The 20,057-nt window shown below is 46.2% G+C and overlaps 1 protein-coding gene across 5 annotated transcripts in view; it reads right to left on the bottom strand.

Moving 5' to 3' along the window:
• limk1a (LIM domain kinase 1a) overlaps nt 1-20,057 on the bottom strand; it is a 64,432-nt gene that overhangs the window by 25,150 nt on the left and 19,225 nt on the right. Inside the window, exons 1-6 of one of the 5 annotated variants that reach the window (XM_059973112.1) lie at nt 17,657-17,673; nt 8,131-8,269; nt 6,336-6,445; nt 5,086-5,292; nt 2,946-3,051; nt 1,390-1,568 (exon numbers count right to left, since the gene is read on the bottom strand). In XM_059973112.1, the coding sequence (XP_059829095.1) occupies nt 1,390-1,568; nt 2,946-3,051; nt 5,086-5,292; nt 6,336-6,445; nt 8,131-8,133 (605 nt within the window). In that variant the 5' untranslated portion in view covers nt 8,134-8,269; nt 17,657-17,673. Of the gene's footprint in view, nt 1-1,389; nt 1,569-2,945; nt 3,052-5,085; nt 5,293-6,335; nt 6,446-8,130; nt 8,270-8,914; nt 9,151-17,159; nt 17,407-17,656; nt 17,674-20,057 lie in introns of those variants that run through there. The other 4 variants (XM_059973110.1, XM_059973108.1, XM_059973111.1 and 1 more) reach the window with 4 other exon arrangements.

Below are 20,057 nucleotides of genomic sequence, written 5' to 3' on the forward strand. Positions count from 1 at the left end.
GAGGCAGGGGGGGAGAGTGAGGCAGAGACAGAGTGACAGAGAGAGAGAGAGAGAGAGAGAGAGAGAGAGAAACGGAGAGGCAGAGAGTGAGAGAGAATATATATTCAAACAGACACAACGAAAATAAACAAACTAGAACATGACTCACTGTAGAGTGCTGAAGGAAACCTTGTGGTGTAGTTAGAAGAATCACCAAGGTCTTAGGAACTTTCCAGACTCCCAGGGACTGAAGCTGGAGCTGCAGTTGCACTCCGCACCACAACTGGATACGCAGATCGAGTCAGGGATCAGGATTCACTTGTACCCCGACAGCCTGTCACAGGCACAGAGCCTGAAATACAGGGGCCATTGCTGACTTTGTAGCCCAGATACACAGCGCTGACTGCAAGGGTCTTCTGCTGACAGTCACTCTCTATGTTCAGTGCTGAGAATACTCTAGTTCCAAATACACCCCAGTCTCAATCACCAAGACCACGCAGGAAGCACATAGCACATAATCCTGTGAAATCCATGTGACCGACCCTCTCAGCTCCAACGGTGAACAGGTTCCTCACTCTGATTAGTGAGCACTGTGATATCCTGAAGCAAGGACACGCAGCAAGCTGTGCAGAATAGTGTCGGGCAGACAGTCTGAACTGAGGTTTAACGTTGTAACGTTTCCAGGGGCAGGGCAGCTGTGCCACAGATGGATGACTGGAGCACTGAGCACAGAAGATATCGGTCACATCTGCTTAGAAAACCTTAGCCCCCAGATACATTCATTAAGCAGCTGGAGGCAGGATTGGTGGCACCAGCAAGACTCCTGAGAATCAAGATTCTTAAAATCAGAAACTTCCACTTCCCCTACTTCAGATTCCTCCAGCAAATCAACCTGCCCTTTGGCTCCTCTTCCCTAACTTCAGAAGCCCAGCAGGACCACTACAAAAGCTCCCAATATGAACTGCAATAAAACTCAGTGGCAAAGCTAAACTTCCAGCTGCTGGCATCTGCCCCCTGTAATGAACACACAGACTTCCGCACAACTGTAGAAACTGCCAATTCCTTTAAACATCAGAGGTACGAGGCAGATCCCTGCTGTTAAAGACTTGCACTCCTCTACTTGATCTTCACCACGCGCCAACTACAGAGAAACCAGCAATGTGCTGTTGGACATGGGTTGGAATGTCACAAATGTTCAACATATTGCTCACTCGGGCATATCTAGTGCACAGATCACATGATTCGCTGTTCTACAGCCACAATCAATTTCACACACAAATCAATCACACGTGCTTAAATACCATGCACTACGTATTTGAATTCCTTGGTTGACTACATTTAAAATTTTTGATTTGTACTTGATCTGTTATTTTGTCGGTATACATTATTCTCCAATCTAAGTATCCTTACACGATGGGACGTTTCTTGACTGTGCTATCTTCTCCATTTGGCGCACCCGATCTCTGTGGACTGTAGACGTCAGACACTGGACTGATCGTGTCCACTTGATTCTCCAGCATCGGATCGTGTGGGTCATGTTCTATGGTTAACTTAAGCAAGCGACTGGTCTCCTGGATCAGAAGATCAATCTGAGGAAGTCAAGAGTCACATCGTCATAACACTACCAGCCTCAAGGTCCAAGCATTTCATGTGGCTGGCTGTGACGTAGACAGACTGCTATAAATACATGCCAGCTACACTCCCTACAACGCATACATTCTGACTGCACCTTCCTCTGGAAAAACAAATGGCGGGGTGCTGGAAATCTGAAAACAGAAAAAGTTAGAAACACTCCACAGGTCAGGCCATGTCTGTGGAGAGAGAAACAGCTAAACGTTTCAAATCGAAGGTACCTTGTCAGACTGGGGCAGTTTTAATGGAGGATTTAGACCTGAGATCGTCTCTTTCTGTCTGATGCTCTCTGATCTGCTAAGCGTTTACAGTATATTTTCCTTCCCCACCACACTCCATTGCATTCACTCAGTCACTGTTCCTGTCCAGATATTAATGGTTTATCCCATACCACCAACCACAATGCCCTTTTCCCAATTCCCCTCTCAGTTTACACAGCTTTACCAATAATGGTTCATCACCCCTATTCTGCAACACCACAGTTGGTACTTTCTATTGTTCCCAACACACATATCATTTCTACCGCTTCTAATATATAATACAGTACTTTATGCCTCTCCTCACCTGCATGTTACCTACCCAGTGTCATCTCCTGTTCTCTGAACACATACCCTTGGCATCCCTTCATAGTACGATTGACACCTTTCACTACTTCGTGTCATATATAGATGATGAAAGAAGCTTCAGTCCCAATTCTATCATGCTTGTCTCAATAGAGCTGGAATAAGCCGCTCCCTTCTCCCAACAGGGACAGCTGGAGTCTTCAAAGCATGTGTGAGTTAGCTTTTCACCACCTGCACGAATCTGCTTTACTCTTTCCACTCCAGTCACCCCAGGACAAAAAAGTGGGCATCAGTCAGTGCAGCCATCAGAGCTGCAGCAGCCGGGGATTCCATCCTCACCTTGTGTTTCTACGGGAGCTTCATAGCGGGTGCTCCAGCTCCCTCACGCACCAACAACAAAGAAAGCTAGTTGTTAGGATGACCGGACATAAATGAACCCTTTTGAAGGCTCAGTGGGAGATTCAGCGGCAAGATAATGGTCATGCAAGAGTTTAAGAGGACACACATGGGAGAATGGGATCCTGTGACTGCTCAGAGAGCCACTCGACTAGCTCCTGTGCCGCAAGGAAATGAAAACTCCATCCACGGCCCCAGCTCACCCACCAGATGTTGCCAGCCTTTCTAAGTCTCCCTTCCCTGACTTCCCACCCTTCTACATTAAGCAATGACATCAATCAAAGACGCCACTTAATATGTTCATTTTAAATGCATGCTCTCGGATATAAAGTGTACATCAGGACTTCGGTAAGCAAAGGAGCTGCTGCAGCTTACCTCATCTAGAGGCACATTCCTGATTGGTGTTCCATTGATTTCCAAAATCCTATCACCAACATGAATGGAGTTTTTCACATCTGGACTGATACAGTCCGTATCAACTCTGCAACACCAGAAGGATTCTGGATTAACCATTATACACAGTATATTATAGAACCATGCTGCAAGGTAAAGGTCTGATCAAAAGTCTTAATAATCATTTACATGAAGGTCCATAAACGGTATCTAGTTTTGTGGGTAAAAAAAAATTAGTAGAATCTCCTCACTCATCTCCCAATTCTTCAAAAGTACATTTCAACAAACATCAACTTTGACATCTAAGCATGGTTCAACAAGCAGTACCTCAGACGTGAGCTATTACCAGGCACTGCACTATACTGGAAATACTAACTCAGACTTGTTAACACCTCATAAAATAAATTTAATGAGCAGAGAAGTGTTATCAGTCATCAGGAGCCCCAGGTGACTGTACCAATTCCCCATTAAAAACATCCTACAGGTTCTGGCGTTCAGGCTTTCCAAGTCGTTGAGGAAGGGAACCAGCACAGGTGATGCATACAAGTATTTGACTATAGTTAATTCACTTGAGCACAACAGCCTTCATTTCCCTTCAAGATAATAGCCCCCACTTCCACCCCCCAATTCTGGACATTCAGTCTGCCAATCCCCCCACTTCAGGTCCCCTGCCTCTTACTTCAGTGCATAGTCAGTCCCCTTTCTCTCCAGAAACTTACGACTGTCACTTGCTGCATTTGACCTGTGTGGCCAGGATCACTCGCCTCAGTTGTAAGTTTGAAGAGAAGGGGTGCAAAAAGGGCGTTGATGTGCGACGGAACAGAATCTCTCATTCCCTATTTACTGAGACAAAGCTTTGGCACTGTTGTAACAGGCCAGATATCACACACTATGGATCACCTAGTTATTCAGCTCTGTCCAAGTTTGCGTGTGGGGTGTAGCAGGTAGCCTGTCCAACTCTCCCAAGGCTCTCTACAAGGGAATGGTCAGGAATGTGATGGAATACTCCAACAGCGCTAATGCTCAACACTACCCTGCGTAAAGTTTGCTTAAACGGGCACTGTCAACTCCAGTTCACAGGAATACTCTAGCCCGAAAGCTTGGCGTTGTGCTGTAGCAACTGCGTAATCATACTTCCACCTCTCAGGCCACGGGCACCAGATATATGCGAACAGCAGTGCTCCCATGTGCCAGACACGACATGTACACAGCAAAGCAGAATCCACATCTCCACTTAGGCCAGCGTAAAACAGCCACAATAACCTATTCAATCATTACCCCTGGTGTGCTCAGGAATATTAACCTACTGTCATCACTAAAACAATAAACGGTCATTAAATTACTGCTGTAGTGTTATCATTCCCCCTATATTTTAGTAGCAAAGGTCTTGTACAAATACATCAATGGCTGCTGAAAGCCATTTACAATTGAAAATGTTCCCACCATTGTCATTCTGTGAATCAAATTTCAACTTAGAATGAATTTGGGGAAAAAAAATACAAAATCATAAAAAGCAAATAGCATTCTTTCCTGTTTTTTTCTTCCTCTTCTCTCCCCCAATATGGAGTTCGGAGAGTGTTGATGTAACAAGAGGAGAAACACGGCTGTCAATTTAAATAATTAACAGCCAAATGATCTCAAGATGTAGTCAGACATTGTCCCACATGGAGCCCTGAGTTATGGCTTTCAGGGGAAACGCTACGCTAGCATTTTAATGTTTGCCAGATGTGATCCAGACCTCTGACTTCCCAGGAGTATTTGCAATGGAAATTGGGTAGTTCAGCAACTTGAATCCAATCCCAAAGACCAGGTTATCCATCATTTAAACTAGGTCCTTCATTAAAATAAAAAAATCACACAATCCACCTGCCACCTCACCCAGGAATTCAGTATTCTGTTCTCGTCTTTACCTATGAACTGGAACCCAATCAAAGCATCGTTACTGTTGGAATTCTCGCTACAGACCAGCGCTAAAGTTTCTCTCAGCTTCACCCAGAAACAAAATGATTGCTTGGGAATCACATTAACCAACACTAACTGAACCTTCACAGGACATTTAGATGCAAATTATCTGAGTTCCAGCATGCCGCAGCAGAGACCCACCCCTTGCCTTCTCACTTACTCTTTGACCCGTACGGTGTGTCCATGGTCCGAGGAGCAGCTCCTGGGACTGCAGGGCTGGTCGATGGACACAGAGAAGCCTCGCTTTCCCTCCGTCGAGGCTGGGATCGAGACCAAGGTAACGGTGTGTGGAATACGAGCGCAGGGTGAATCTGGAAGGATCTGATCGATGACGGGTGTGACTATTGTATGATAGTAGCAGCAACCACTGTAACAGAGATGAGAGACGAGGAATAAAAAAAACACACACAAAGCAATCTGGATAGTCAGCAGACTAAAAGCTACAAGATGGCAAGTTTATAATGTCAACTGATGTCCCTCCAAACTACCCCACTAAACCATCCTATGGCCAATCTGTAGTTTGTGCCGAGACTTTCAATCCCACTCAAGGTGGCTGAAAGACAAAGTAAAATAATTACCCCTTGCGTTGTACAATGACCCTTTTTTCTATGACGCCAAAAAGGACTACAATTAGTATTAAGGGATGTGGGGAAAAAGCTGCAACCAGAAAATCTGTCACAGATCCAAATGTTTGTTAACTGATCTCTCAAATGCACTATTCAAGTCCCACAGAATAAATGAAGTATCTTTAAAACTTTCATGCTCAGAAGGCCAGGAACAAGTTCCTCTCATGGAACATGAGCAATGCCAACTCAATCCACAGTGGAGCAACATGGAATCAGGTTTCACGACATAAGGAAGTGCTTAAAACTCCTGCAAATATTCTATACTGAGTACTGGCAGTGTGAGGCTGTCTATGTGGGACAGACAGTTCCCTTCCTCTGAGTATTAAAATCCCAGCTGGTTCATTCCATTTCTCTTGGTGTCCTACTAGGTAGTGACGTAACTAACAGAGAATAAGTAAACAGAATTGTTTTAGTTTATTGAGATTCAGGGCAGAGTAGACCCTTCCATCGCCCTACCCAGAAATCCCCCAATTTAATACCAGCCTAATCACGGGACAATTTACAGTGAACAATTAGCCTATCGACTGCCTTGTCCTTGAGCTGAAAGAGGAAACGCCATGGAATCACAGGGAGAACCCACAAAATCCTTACAGGCAGCTGCAGGAATCGAACCTGGGTTGCTGGTACTGTAAAGCGTTGTACTAATCACTACACTGCCGTGCCGTCCTTAAAAGAAATCAGATTGAGGGCAATAATGTCAGCTTAGTCACGAAATATGGTGCCAAAGCAAACTAAACGGGACAGACAGACCGGCGGGTATCACACGTCCACATACAGTACTTACCAGTAGAGCTTCGAGCGCTCTACCAAAGCGTAGGTATCACCATCTCCGATGAACGCACCACACTTCAGGCACGTGAAGCATTCAGGGTGATACTTGTGTTCCCCAGCAACCTGCAGGTTAAACATGGAAGTGTCACACCCTTGATTAATACATGTAGCTGCTAACGTTCAGGGTGGCAAGTCTGGAATACCCGACTGCCGTGGCTGAAGCATTGGCTCTACTTGTACAGTTATAGACTCTGCAGAAGTTGGGGTGTTCTAGTGGCTCTGGTGTTGCTTCGGTTACAGAGAAATGCAGGAAGGTACAGGAACTGGGAAAGGCTTGGCCATCTGACTTGTCAATTCAAGGCTAACTACCATTTCTATCTCCACACTAAACCATCCACACACTTCTGTCAGTCTTGGCATCGCCAGTTACTTAATACATGCTGTATCCCCTCTCTCCCAGCCCCTCCACTACCTGTAAGCAATTCCTGGCTCCTCATCACCACCTTCAAGGGCAACTAGGGAGGGGCAGTAAACACTGGCCTAGCTGGCGACACCCACATCCCATAAATGAATAATTTTAAAAATTCCAATAATTTGATTTGTAACAGCTCTGAACAATTTTGTTATCCATCATTGCATTGCTTTCAATAGTTGGATAAAAGGAGCAGAATTATTTCGCTGATCTATTAACGTCACTTCCAGGATCTTCACCCAGCCACTCAGAGCAAGATTCAAGACTGTAAATTTTCCTCACTATGTGAGGAGAATTTCTGGAGCCACAGCAGATGGGTACAGTGGTTGGGGGCTGTCAGGAAGGGATGCTGATCCCTGGGAATTGCTGGTGAAAAGTTTTTTGCCCAGTCACCACTCAGGACACTGTCTGCACTTGGGGTTGACAGTAACAAAGCAAATTTTCTCCTAACCTAATGTTTCCATTGGAGTCCTCGAACAAAGTAAATTCCACAAGTTGCATAAACATCTGTCCTTGCTGAGGTAGACATTATGTAATAATTCACGCAATATGGTCCAGAGACAGTCTGATCAGTGCTGTTTGAAGGCCTGGCAGTGACATTCCTGTTTCAGTGAAGGCATGTAACAAAGGGCAGCACACAGGCGCAATGGCAGTGCCAGAGACCCGGTTCAATCCTCTCCTCTGGTATAATCTGTGCAGATTATACCCACACAAAGTACTGCTGGAACTGTTGGCCAGGCAGCATCTACGGAGAGAGAAAAAGCAGCACCTCAGGCCGAAATGCTTTATCAGGAATTGAAAGGAAGGGGCCCGAAGAAGAATAGGATTCCTTCTTTAGCCCTTTAGCTCTTCCACCTATCACATCCCTGCTTCCTACATCATCCCCCCGATCCCCCCTACTTCCCACCCCTCCCATCTGGTGTCACCCATCACCTGCCAGCTTGTACCCCCTTCCCCTCCCCCTACCTCCTTTATTTTGGCTTCTGGATGCTTCCTTTCCAGTCCTGATGAAGGTCCCTCCATGGATGCTGCCTGACTGCTGAGTTCCTCCAGAATTGTTTGCATGTCACGCGAAGGAAATGAACAGTTGACTTTTTAAGGTAGGGCCCCATTACCAAGGCAATTCCAACGTCTACAGTCTCCCGGATCTCCGGGTGAGGCTAATTGGCTTCTAAATCACCACTAGTATGTTGGCAAGTGTGGAACCATGGGGCAACCGGACAGAATGTGGGGATAATTTAAAATGGGGTTGACATTGGATTGGTTTAAGCAGGTGGCCAGTGTAGACTCGTTTCCATGTCGTTTCCCTCCACACCTGACCATTCCCGGCCCTTACCATAATCAGCCCCTTGGTGATCCGCTCACAACAGCCATGGCACAGCTCTCCGAATCGAGCCCAGTAATCCCTCTTGCAGTAGAGTCGGCCCTCCTTCTCGTGATACCAATGGCTGAGAGAAATGTTGCACTCACAACACCTGTTGAAGCAGAAACCAGCGGCGTTAGTGAGCAGAGATAACAGCCTGAGTTCCTACTCTCCTCGATTCGAAGCACAGTCACGCCTTATTCACTCATACCGGCACACTAGGGCCTGCTTAAGCTACAAACCTGACCTGGGATGAACACCTTGACAAAAAGCCACACAGGACACGGTGAACCGCAGCTCAGTTAAACAGGATGGGTGCAGGAACTAGAACCGTGGAGGGACAGGGCCAAGAATGCTCAGCTACGGCCCACACAGCTGAAAGCACAGACAGCCACCACGCCCACCCAATGCAGGAAAGCAAGGAAATTCCCAATGTAAAAGGCGAGCATGCTCGGCTCCCGCTCCCAGGAACAGCCCTTGAAGTGCCTGGGAATCTGTAATGGAAGAGGATGTGTGGAAACAATCCAACAGTAACTTTCCACAGGGTGACAGAAATCACCAACGTTTCAAAAGTTCCCGCTGGCCTACTTCAGCAGAGCGATTTAGATCTGGTCAACACGAATTTAAGAAAGAACTCTTTCCACAAGTGTGTCATTCGGTACAGATGTGAACTAATGACAGCGTTCACTCAAGCTTTCTGATTCACTCTCGATGAACAAGCAGCAAGTCAGTCACTGCCTCTAACCACCACCCCCACCTCTCTCTCTCTCTGACAGCAGCAGTCACCGTGGCTGCAGCTCCTGGTGAAACAGCCCACACGGAGAGCAAGTCAGGGGGCCGGGGGATTAGCAGCGACTTGGCAGCCAGGACAAAGAACACTGCAAAGCTTTGATCGGAACCTCTGCAGCTAAATGAGAGGACCCAGCAGCCTCCGCGCTCGCTCTCCCAGCCACTCATTTATCAGAGAGCAGGTCTTCCCCCAGCAAGTTGAGGGAAGCGCTGTTACACAAAGTCTCTGCTAATTTCACAGATTACCCCCCCCCCCACTTCAGAAATCAGATCCCTTAAAATAATAAAACACAACTCTGACCCATGACCTCTGGACCACTTGGCATCTCTGAGGTCACTGCAGCAGTTTTCCCTTCTCTCCATTTGTCCTCCACAGCAAAAGCTGGCCAACCATGCAAGTACCCAGAGTTTCCGAGAAAGACTGCTTCAGTGCAGTATCAGGAAAACAGAGTTCCATAAAAACGTTGCACAGTTACACTGAATTCCTGTTAAAAATCCTTTCTTTGCAGCTAATTCTGGCTACTGTTCTGTATATGCAAAGGTAAGGAGGTGACTTGCTAGACTATTTACAGTAATGCAAATTTCAGCTACAAAGTTAGACAGGAGGGCCTGTGTCGGTACAAAATAACTGAGTGGAGATTTGACAGAGTAGATGCAAAATAATAAAGAGTTCAGAGAGAGTCTGCTGCTTTCAGTAACAAATACTTCAGGGGCAAACTATTGGAAATGATGAGAAAGAGATTGTGTGTGTGTGTGTGTGTGTGTGTGTGCGTGTGCGTGTGCGTGTGCGTGTGCGTGTGTGTGTGTGTGGAGGCGGGAGGAGGAGAGAGAGTTCTTTTGTGAAAAAGTGATTATGAGATTATGATCCTTATCTTACTGCCTTGCAAAGGTGATACAGGCAGACTCAAACGTATCTTTCAGGAAGTTGGTTCAGCAGCAAACAAAGTTGCTGGGTTACAGTAAAGTTAGAATGGGGATATGGAATGGTTTGGACTGCTCCACAAGGAGCTAGCATGGATTAAATGGGCTGAGCGGCCTTTATAGTGGCTGTGGCAATTTTGTAAAGCACTAGTTCTGAGTCACTTCACCTACAAGCTGCTGCTTCATCCCCAGTTGGTAAATTGGTAACAGCTATTGCAGCAAAAGACAGGAGTGGGGCAGCCAGTGCCTCAGTCTCACTGGACCCAGTAGAGGGGAGTTGAGCGGTTTGAAATTGCAGTTCAAATGAGCTGGCCACCAGCACTCCCATATTTAAAAGAGGAAAGTATTATTATCCCTAATAAAACTAATGACAAATAGCCATCAGCACAATTGCCCTAGTTCTATGACTTACACCTTTGACAATGTCGGAGGATGTGAATGCATTTAACGCAAAGTCGAACATTCACTTACAGGATACCTCGCACAAAGGAAAATGGCTGGGGAAATCGCAGTAACTATTACGTACCTGGCTTGTGATCCCACCATGCCTATAATGTGGGCTCCATATAGGCAACATATCCTTTGAAATTATCAGGTAAAGATGGGGGCCTGGTTATGTGAAATCTTGCCCCCAATTCCACCACACTATCAAACACGTAGATGCCCATTCACCACTGGAATTTGACAGCCTCACCTGCTGTACAAGAGGATTGGGGGGGGGGGGGGGTGGGGGGAAGTCAAGACCAAGGAGTTACCTCAATACATGTTGAGGTACTGAGGTGAGGTGGCATGGTAGCGTAGTGGTTAGCACAATGCTTTACAATGCTAGCGGTCTGGGGTTCAATTCCCTGTGCTGCCTGTACGCTTTCCCCATGACCCTGTGTGTACTTTCCCCCCCACACAATCCAAAGATGCACTGGATGGTAGGTTAATTGACGATTGTAAATTGCCCCACCATTAGGTTAGGATCCAATCGAGGAATTGCTGCCTGGTGTGGCTTGAAGGACCGAAAGGGCCTACTTCAAGCTGCATCCCAATCAATAAATAAATCAATAGATACATAAATATTTCAACTTTTGGGGAAAAAGTGGAAGTTAAAGGAACAAACCATTACGAATATTTGATGAGAAGGAAACAAGACAGTCAAGAAGAATAAAAGCAGAAACTGAATATACATCAGATGATTAGTGAATCCTGATCCACCAAGGCCACAAACAGAACAATGGGACGAATGAATTATACAGCTCATACAGGGTGTGGATTGTGCCAAAGTCGGCAAACAATAGTTGTCAATTTAGTCTGCAGACGTTTCTTTTCAAGAGGAAGAGCAGCAGCGGAAAACAAAACGTTCACTCACCACCTTTTAGAACCCTGTGATCAGACACAGGATACTGTCAGGACGAGAGGGCCTCAGTTATTGGGAGAGGTTGGCCAGGTCATTCCAGAACGTAGGAGAGCGCGGTGGGCGTAATTATGAGGGGCAGAGATAAAGCGGACTTTTCCCCAGGGCAAGGAAGTCCAAAACAAAGGGATACAAATTTAGGGTGAGCAGGGGAAGGTTTTAAATCAGATAATAAATGGTAAATTTTTCACACATAGGGTGATGAGCTCCCAGAGGACGTTGTTGAAGCAGGTACAGGAGTACTATTTAAGCGCTTGCACCGTTACATGGCAGGGTGGGGCTTAGAGGGATGTGAGCTAGCACAGAAAATGGCTGGGTAGTAAACCAGCATGGACTTGCTGGGCCAAAGAGCCTCTTTATTTTTAAAACTATATTTGCTTTACGACTCAAAAATCTCAGAGCTTGAACAAAGAAAAACACCACTCTCAAGAACAGTTTCTATTCTGTTGTTATAAGACCTTTGAACACCAGTTGGTAGTTAATAAAAGTTTGGCCTCACAATCTGCCTCTTTATGGCCTTGCACCTGATTGTCCGCCTGAACCACACTTTCTCTGCAGCCTTTCCACAACATTCAATATTGTTATTGCTTTTCCCTCATACTACATAGGGTTTGGAGGTTTGCATACCTCAATGACCCGGCCAACTACATAGGCTGCAGTCAGGACCTTGTGCTTCGGCTCTTCGTGGGGTCACCCATGCCAAACAGGTCAAAAGATAGAGGCCAGACTAAGAGTGACCCCCCCGGTCCTCCAGGTTCAGGAGTTCAGCTCAGGGTCGGTCAAAAAAAAATTGTTACAGAAAAAGCAATGAAGAATCCTTCCATACAGAGATGGAGGATCTCCACTGCATACACTCCAATGGTGTAGCGGGCAGCAAAAACATAAACCTTAATCTACTTGTATCTTGAAATGATGGCTTGTAGGACTCAAGTTTTTCCCACAGTACCCACATGTGGTATTAATAAAGCAGAACTCCATTGCTGTCACATGATGACAGGTGAAGAGGATGCTAACTGAATGTGAAACATGGGGTAGTGACCAGTGGTTGGCACAATGGTTTACCGTGCCAGTGAGTGACCTGGGTTCAATTCCCGCTGCTGTCTGTAAGGACTTCGTACATTTTCCGTGACTGTGTTGTTTTCCTCCAGGTTCTTCCCACGGTCCAAAGATGGTCCAGATGGTAGGCTAATTGGTTGTTGGAAACTGCCCTGTGTCTAGACTAGGGTTAAAACAGGAGTTCCTGGGCTAGGAGCTACAGGGGCCTATTCTGCTCTGTGTTACCACAAGCTGAATAAAATCTTCTGCGCTCATCTTTGTGCGGTGGCGATATAAATGGAACTCCTGCTTTGTGGCCAATGCACCCAAACATAACCTGCTGATAGGCTTGTGCCCTTTCTGAGAAAGCACAGCTAAAAGAAGGTACAACTGTGGTTTGGGCCAAACCAGCCGTGTGAAAGGAAAAAGGGGGAAGAGTCACTGAGTAGGTCGGCTCTGCACACAGGGGGATGGTGGCACTGATACACATTCAAAACCCTCTGCAACCCCATAACGTAAAGAGAACCAGACGGGGAATATTTCCACACAGTGGGTGACGGGTACATGGAACAGGCTGTCAGACGGGGAATATTTCCACACAGTGGGTGATGGGTACATGGAACAAGCTGCCAGACGGGGAATATTTCCACACAGTGGGTGATGGGTACATGGAACAAGCTGCCAGACGGGGAATATTTCCACACTGTGGGTGACGGGTACATGGAACAAGCTGTCAGACGGGGAATATTTCCACACAGTGGGTGACGGGTACATGGAACAAGCTGTCAGACGGGGAATATTTCCACACTGTGGGTGATGGGTACATGGAACAAGCTGCCAGACGGGGAATATTTCCACACAGTGGGTGATGGGTACATGGAACAAGCTGTCAGACGGGGAATATTTCCACACAGTGGGTGATGGGTACATGGAACAAGCTGTCAGACGGGGAATATTTCCACACTGTGGGTGACGGGTACATGGAACAAGCTGTCAGACGGGGAATATTTCCACACAGTGGGTGATGGGTACATGGAACAAGCTGTCAGACGGGGAATATTTCCACACAGTGGGTGATGGGTACATGGAACAAGCTGTCAGACGGGGAATATTTCCACACAGTGGGTGATGGGTACATGGAACAAGCTGTCAGACGGGGAATATTTCCACACAGTGGGTGACGGGTACATGGAACAAGCTGTCAGATGGGGAATATTTCCACACAGTGGGTGATGGGTACATGGAACAAGCTGTCAGACGGGGAATATTTCCACACAGTGGGTGATGGGTACATGGAACAAGCTGTCAGACGGGGAATATTTCCACATTGTGGGTGACGGGTACATGGAACAAGCTGTCAGACGGGGAATATTTCCACACTGTGGGTGACGGGTACATGGAACAAGCTGTCAGACGGGGAATATTTCCACACAGTGGGTGATGGGTACATGGAACAAGCTGCCAGACGGGGAATATTTCCACACTGTGGGTGACGGGTACATGGAACAAGCTGCCAGACGGGGAATATTTCCACACTGTGGGTGACGGGTACATGGAACAAGCTGTCAGACGGGGAATATTTCCACACTGTGGGTGACGGGTACATGGAACAAGCTGTCAGACGGGGAATATTTCCACACTGTGGGTGACGGGTACATGGAACAGGCTGTCAGACGGGGAATATTTCCACACAGTGGGTGATGGGTACATGGAACAAGCTGTCAGACGGGGAATATTTCCACACAGTGGGTGATGGGTACATGGAACAAGCTGTCAGACGGGGAATATTTCCACACAGTGGGTGACGGGTACATGGAACAATCTGCCAGATGGGGAATATTTCCACACTGTGGGTGATGGGTACATGGAACAAGCTGTCAGACGGGGAATATTTCCACACTGTGGGTGATGGGTACATGGAACAAGCTGCCAGACGGGGAATATTTCCACACAGTGGGTGACGGGTACATGGAACAAGCTGTCAGACGGGGAATATTTCCACACAGTGGGTGATGGGTACATGGAACAATCTGCCAGACGGGGAATATTTCCACACAGTGGGTGATGGGTACATGGAACAAGCTGTCAGACGGGGAATATTTCCACACTGTGGGTGACGGGTACATGGAACAAGCTGTCAGACGGGGAATATTTCCACACAGTGGGTGATGGGTACATGGAACAAGCTGTCAGACGGGGAATATTTCCACACAGTGGGTGATGGGTACATGGAACAAGCTGTCAGACGGGGAATATTTCCACACAGTGGGTGACGGGTACATGGAACAATCTGCCAGATGGGGAATATTTCCACACTGTGGGTGATGGGTACATGGAACAAGCTGTCAGACGGGGAATATTTCCACACTGTGGGTGATGGGTACATGGAACAAGCTGCCAGACGGGGAATATTTCCACACAGTGGGTGACGGGTACATGGAACAAGCTGTCAGACGGGGAATATTTCCACACAGTGGGTGATGGGTACATGGAACAATCTGCCAGACGGGGAATATTTCCACACAGTGGGTGACGGGTACATGGAACAAGCTGCCAGACGGGGAATATTTCCTCACAGTGGGTGATGGATACATGGAACAAGCTGTCAGACGGGGAATATTTCCACACAGTGGGTGATGGGTACATGGAACAAGCTGCCAGAAGAGGTGATAGAAGTGTTTTAAACATTGCAGTCGTACCCACACCCAGTCAGGTACAAAGATAGGAAAAGTTTGAAGGTTTATGGGCCTAAAGCAGGCAAATTTGACCTAGTTAGGTAGAAAAATAGGGATGGCATGAGCGAATGGGTTGAAGTGCCTATTTCCGTGCTGTATAATCCTAAAATGGAAGGAATACGGGTAAGCTGAACCATCACTGCCAAGAGTTACCAAGGGCCAGAGAGCTGGCACTAAAACTCCTTTGTTTATAATGCCTTTAACATTTTGAAAAAGTCCCAACTTCAGATTGTGAAAGGAAGACAGACTAAAGGAAATATAATCACGAGAAACTCGTGGGGGGGGGGGGGGAATCCGCAGCAAAACACACACAAAATGCTGGAGGAACTCAGCAGGCGGGCAGTATCTATGGAAAAGAATAAACAGGCACTGTTTCAGGCTATATTAGTGCCCAAGTGTCTGGTCAAGAATGGGAGTAAGTTTAGTGAAGGATATCTAGGGGAGGAGATCCAGACAGCTGCCAGCAGGACCAGGTGGGTACACAAGCACAAGAAATTTAAGTTGGAAAAGCAAGCATCTAGGATGGGAGTGCGAACTTTATGTTAGAGGGCAGCATTATGAGGATACAATACAGGTCAAAGAAAATGGAAACTTTACACAAAATACTGGAGGAATTCAGCAGGTCAGGCAGCATCCAAGTAGGAGAACAAGTTGACGTTTGGGCCGAGACACTTCATCGGGTCTGACAAGGGTCAGAAGGCAGAATAAGACGGGGGGAGGGGGGGGGGGCGGGAGGGGAAGAAGTACAAGCTGGCAGGTGATCGATGGAAGAGCTAAAAGGATGAAGAAAGGAATCTATAGGAGACAGTGGCTCCAGGAAATAAAGGGAAGGAGGGAACTGAAGGAAGGGAGGTGATGGGCAGGGGAGAAAAGAAGGGGCAGGATGGTAACCAGAATGTAGGATGGAAAAGGAGGTGGGTGGGGCAGCAATTACTGGAAATTAGAGGAATTGGTGTTCATGTATCAGGTTGGAGGCTACCCAGGTGGAATAGGAGGTGTTGATCCTTCCACCCGAGCTTGGTCTCGTCGCAGCAGCACAGGCCGCCATGGTCACGCGGGTCAGGATGGGAACTGGGAGCCAAAGTGAAATGGGTGGACATCGGAGACCATTGCAGCGGAAGGGCAAAGGTACTCAACAAAGCAGCTGCGATCGTGATGCGTCAACGATGGGAATAACTTCTGGGCAGAATGGAGAGCTGGGCGGGGAGATTATATTGTTTACAGTGGACTGATGAGTAGAAAACACTGGATATGACAAATGGATGCCGGAATGGAGGTGGGTGCAGGTACTAGGGGGCGTAAAGAACAGCAAACCTGGTTCAGTACAGAATGGGCCACGTCCAGGGCTGCTCACAGGCAGGGATGATACACGCGGGCTTGCTGGAATGAGTGACAAAGCCCAAGGATAACTTAGACACAACTTTCCCAAGAATAGGCAAATTAGTTTATTAGACTCTATGATTATGAGTGCTATGAGGATTGTGGAGGCAGATTCATGGTTTGGCTCTCTAGCTGACTTTCTTTCTTATCCAAACCATCAAACGTTAATCTGTCACTAAAGAGATTCAGTGGGGAAAGGGGTTGAAGACTGGGACAGGGGAATGAGGACCGGGTAAGGATTACGGAACAGCAACCCTTTATTTCCCAACCAACTATAGGCCATCATACTCATTCAGATATACTTCACAACTTTAGAAAAACTTTCCACGCCTTTAACAATTCCCCTTCACTGTAATGGAATCCAGCAAGTCCTCTGTTGGGGTACAGTTTGTGTGTACAAGGGTCAGTGTGTAATGTTAGGTGTAATGCCGATGGACGCAGGTCGCTATCAAAGATGAAAAATTACACCACACATTAATGAAAGTGGCCCAGCAGTATGTTGGAAATCAATATACTCCCAATAAAAGGACCTTCACAACTATGTCAGAAGTGAAATTCGGCCATAACCAATTCTAAAGGCTGGGAAATACACCTACAGCAGAGACTAGCTGGGAAAAGGCTCAGGAGACGGGACACTGAGGTGACAACCTCGTCGAGATTCACATCAGCGCTCTCGGTCAACCAATATAACTGGCTTCCCAGCGTTAAAAGGGGATAACACTGGCAGCTTTGCCACTCACCTCTTCCCGGAGTTCGAGGAGCGGACTCGGTAGCAGCGGGCCAACATTCTCCAGCCGTGCTCCAACCCTCTGGCCAAAGCGCAGCAGTATCTCATCGTTTTTAAAACAAACTCCGTTCAGCAAGCATCTGAACAGGCTTGCCGATACTGCCGGTATCCAAAATTAGCCGCCCTACCATGTACCAGAATTGCCAATGACATCACCGAAAAGCACAGAGACACAAGTCAGCCTGCTTCCTGTCCCAGCCCTCGAGGGGAGAGTGAACAGGGGTGGGGGAGGGAACTTTACACCTGCTTTAACCAGCCACAGACACCACAGCTAGCACAAGCGTCCGCTGCATTTTCCCATTTCTGTGAAAATTCATGTCTGTCATCAAGGAGGAATTGGTTTAGGGAAGTTAATAACACAGAAACAGAAGAGAATCGCAATGACAGTGACAGCTTGCTCAATTTTCTTTTGCTATTTCGCGGCGCCCTTCTCCCATCCGCGACAGTCACCTTCAGAACTCGACCCTGAACTCCATCACATTCATACCAAAACTCCTGCCGTTGTCTGATCCACCTGTTCAAAACACCAGGGCTGCTGAGAGTGCTCTGTAATTGCAAGCTTGTGACCAGTGGCAGGAGGAGGGGAGGGGAGGGAGGGAGGTGGAGGGTTGGTGGGCGCAGATCGAAGTGGAAATCGTGGGGGCAGGCTGTTTCACTAGACAACGGTGGTGAAGCAGCAGGCGGGAAGTCATGTGATCAAACTTCCACAGACCTCCGGTTTGAATTTTGAAACCAAGGTCTTAATCAGCAGCATCCCACTCTGTCCAAATCTGAATAGCAACACCCATTTTGTATTTAGTCATCACCCCAATATTGGCAATTCTGTGCAGTGCTGAGAACCTGCAACACAGGGTACTTCTCTTTCCACAGAAGCCGCTCAACCTGCCAAAAACTTCCCGCAACTTTGCTTTTTGTTTCAGATTTCCAGCAAGACTTTTGAAATGTTCAGTTCCTGACACTCAAGGGTAGGACAGCATACGCAACAGCCTTCATTCACATTCAGTGTAAGTTAGCTTGCAGCAGTTATTCACTCTCTCATGACCCATCTATTGAAAATTATGCTCCTTTGTACTTTGTCTACACCAGGTACATGATTAAATTATTAATTCCTTCTCTCAGTCTATTTATGTAAACAATCTTAACAGCTCAATTAAAAACATTTCCCTCAGACAAGAACATGGAATCCCTGGTCTACCTATTCTCAAACCTCCTGAGCAATGAATTAATGTATTCCTAAATAAATAGAACATATTAAAGTCAATTGATCTCTGCCCACACTTAATGCACTATTGCAATTTTAAAATCACTCAAGAAATGCTGGAGGAACTCAGCAGGCCAGTCAGCATCTATGGAAAAGAGTAAATAGTTGACGTTCTGGGCCAAGACCCTTCATTAGGAGTCTCGATGAAGGGTCTCGGCCCAAAACGTTGACTGTTTATTTTTCCCATAGACATTTCCTGGCCTGCTAAGTTTCTCCAGCATTTTTTATGTGTTGCTTTGGATTTCCAGCATCTGCAGACTCTCTTGTGTTTAAGATCACTCACGTTTGATGCTGCTCCAAACATCTTCTTTAAAGGAAAATTGGATGCCTCAAAGCACCAGGGCTGCTCCATTTTGATCATGAATAAACAAAGTTGTTGAGTTCAGTTGACGATTGAACCCAAGTTTGAAAAATCTGACTGTTGCAGATACCATTCTATGTTTCTGTGATTTAGTTCCGGGGACAAACAGTAATGAAATCTAAAATAGAACATGGTACTTTTTTATGTCAGCATGATGAAAGAGAAATCAATTTCCCTCCAGGCTGGAACATGATAATGGCTATTTCACATAATCAGATATAATGCACCACCCTGGAAATTTGATTAGGCAATTCCAGTGTCATAAGGCATTGTGTGCGGAAGCATAGGATGACATTACTTCCTGAGTGATGCTCCTCTGAGCCTCAGAGAAGTGAAACCACAATAACTGAATGGCTGCCACTCCCAGGGCAATAGGATCCACCCCTACATCAAATGAACAACTAGAAAATCTACAGTTGCTGGAAATCCCAAAACAGAAAAGGCTATCACATAGCAATTGTGGAGAAGGGAACAAGATTAATATTTAGGATCAGAGACCTTCAGATTTTTAAAAAGTTATTAATAAAATTAGAGAATATAGAAAAAAAGATGGGTGAGACAAAATCTATGCCTGTTTGAACAAGGTAGTCAGGACAAGTATTCTATTCTGTTACATGTCCGGTGTGATGGGTGCATCTGTTAATTCTACTAATAGAATACATTGCTAAATATATCAACACACTGCAGTCTCTACCGACATCTAAGAAGTCTTTTTACCTGCATTTTTCTCTCTCCATTAGTATAGCCTGAGCTGCTGAACACATGCCACAGACCTGCTATTAACATCACACAAAAGCATGACCATCCTCTAAATGCCCACATCATCCTATTTCACTGAACCGTAGTCTCTCTCTATCCACACTCTTACCCCTTCTAACTATCCATCCCTCCCACCGCCCTCGTTGTGACTTAAAACTTATTTTAAACAGCAAGACTCCCTTTCAACTGTCCTCTCAGCCCTGACAGTATCAAATAAATGATATGGGTATCATTACTGTTATATTGAATTTAAATCAATTCTTGATTTTATTCATCCGTTTTTCTGTGAAGGGAAAAACAGTATCAAACAACAGTTTATCATAGTGCAGTGAATTCATAATAACGTGCCTTTTAATCACTACACATCTAGATTCTGAAATAGAACATTAACTTACTAGTCAAATGACCTTGTGACTTTTGGCAAAATACATCAGCCAACATAAAAAGATGACTTGTTTTTCTGCTTGTTG

Source organism: Hypanus sabinus, chromosome 6 (assembly GCF_030144855.1).
Source record: "Hypanus sabinus isolate sHypSab1 chromosome 6, sHypSab1.hap1, whole genome shotgun sequence".
Taxonomy (NCBI): Eukaryota; Metazoa; Chordata; class Chondrichthyes; order Myliobatiformes; family Dasyatidae; genus Hypanus; species Hypanus sabinus.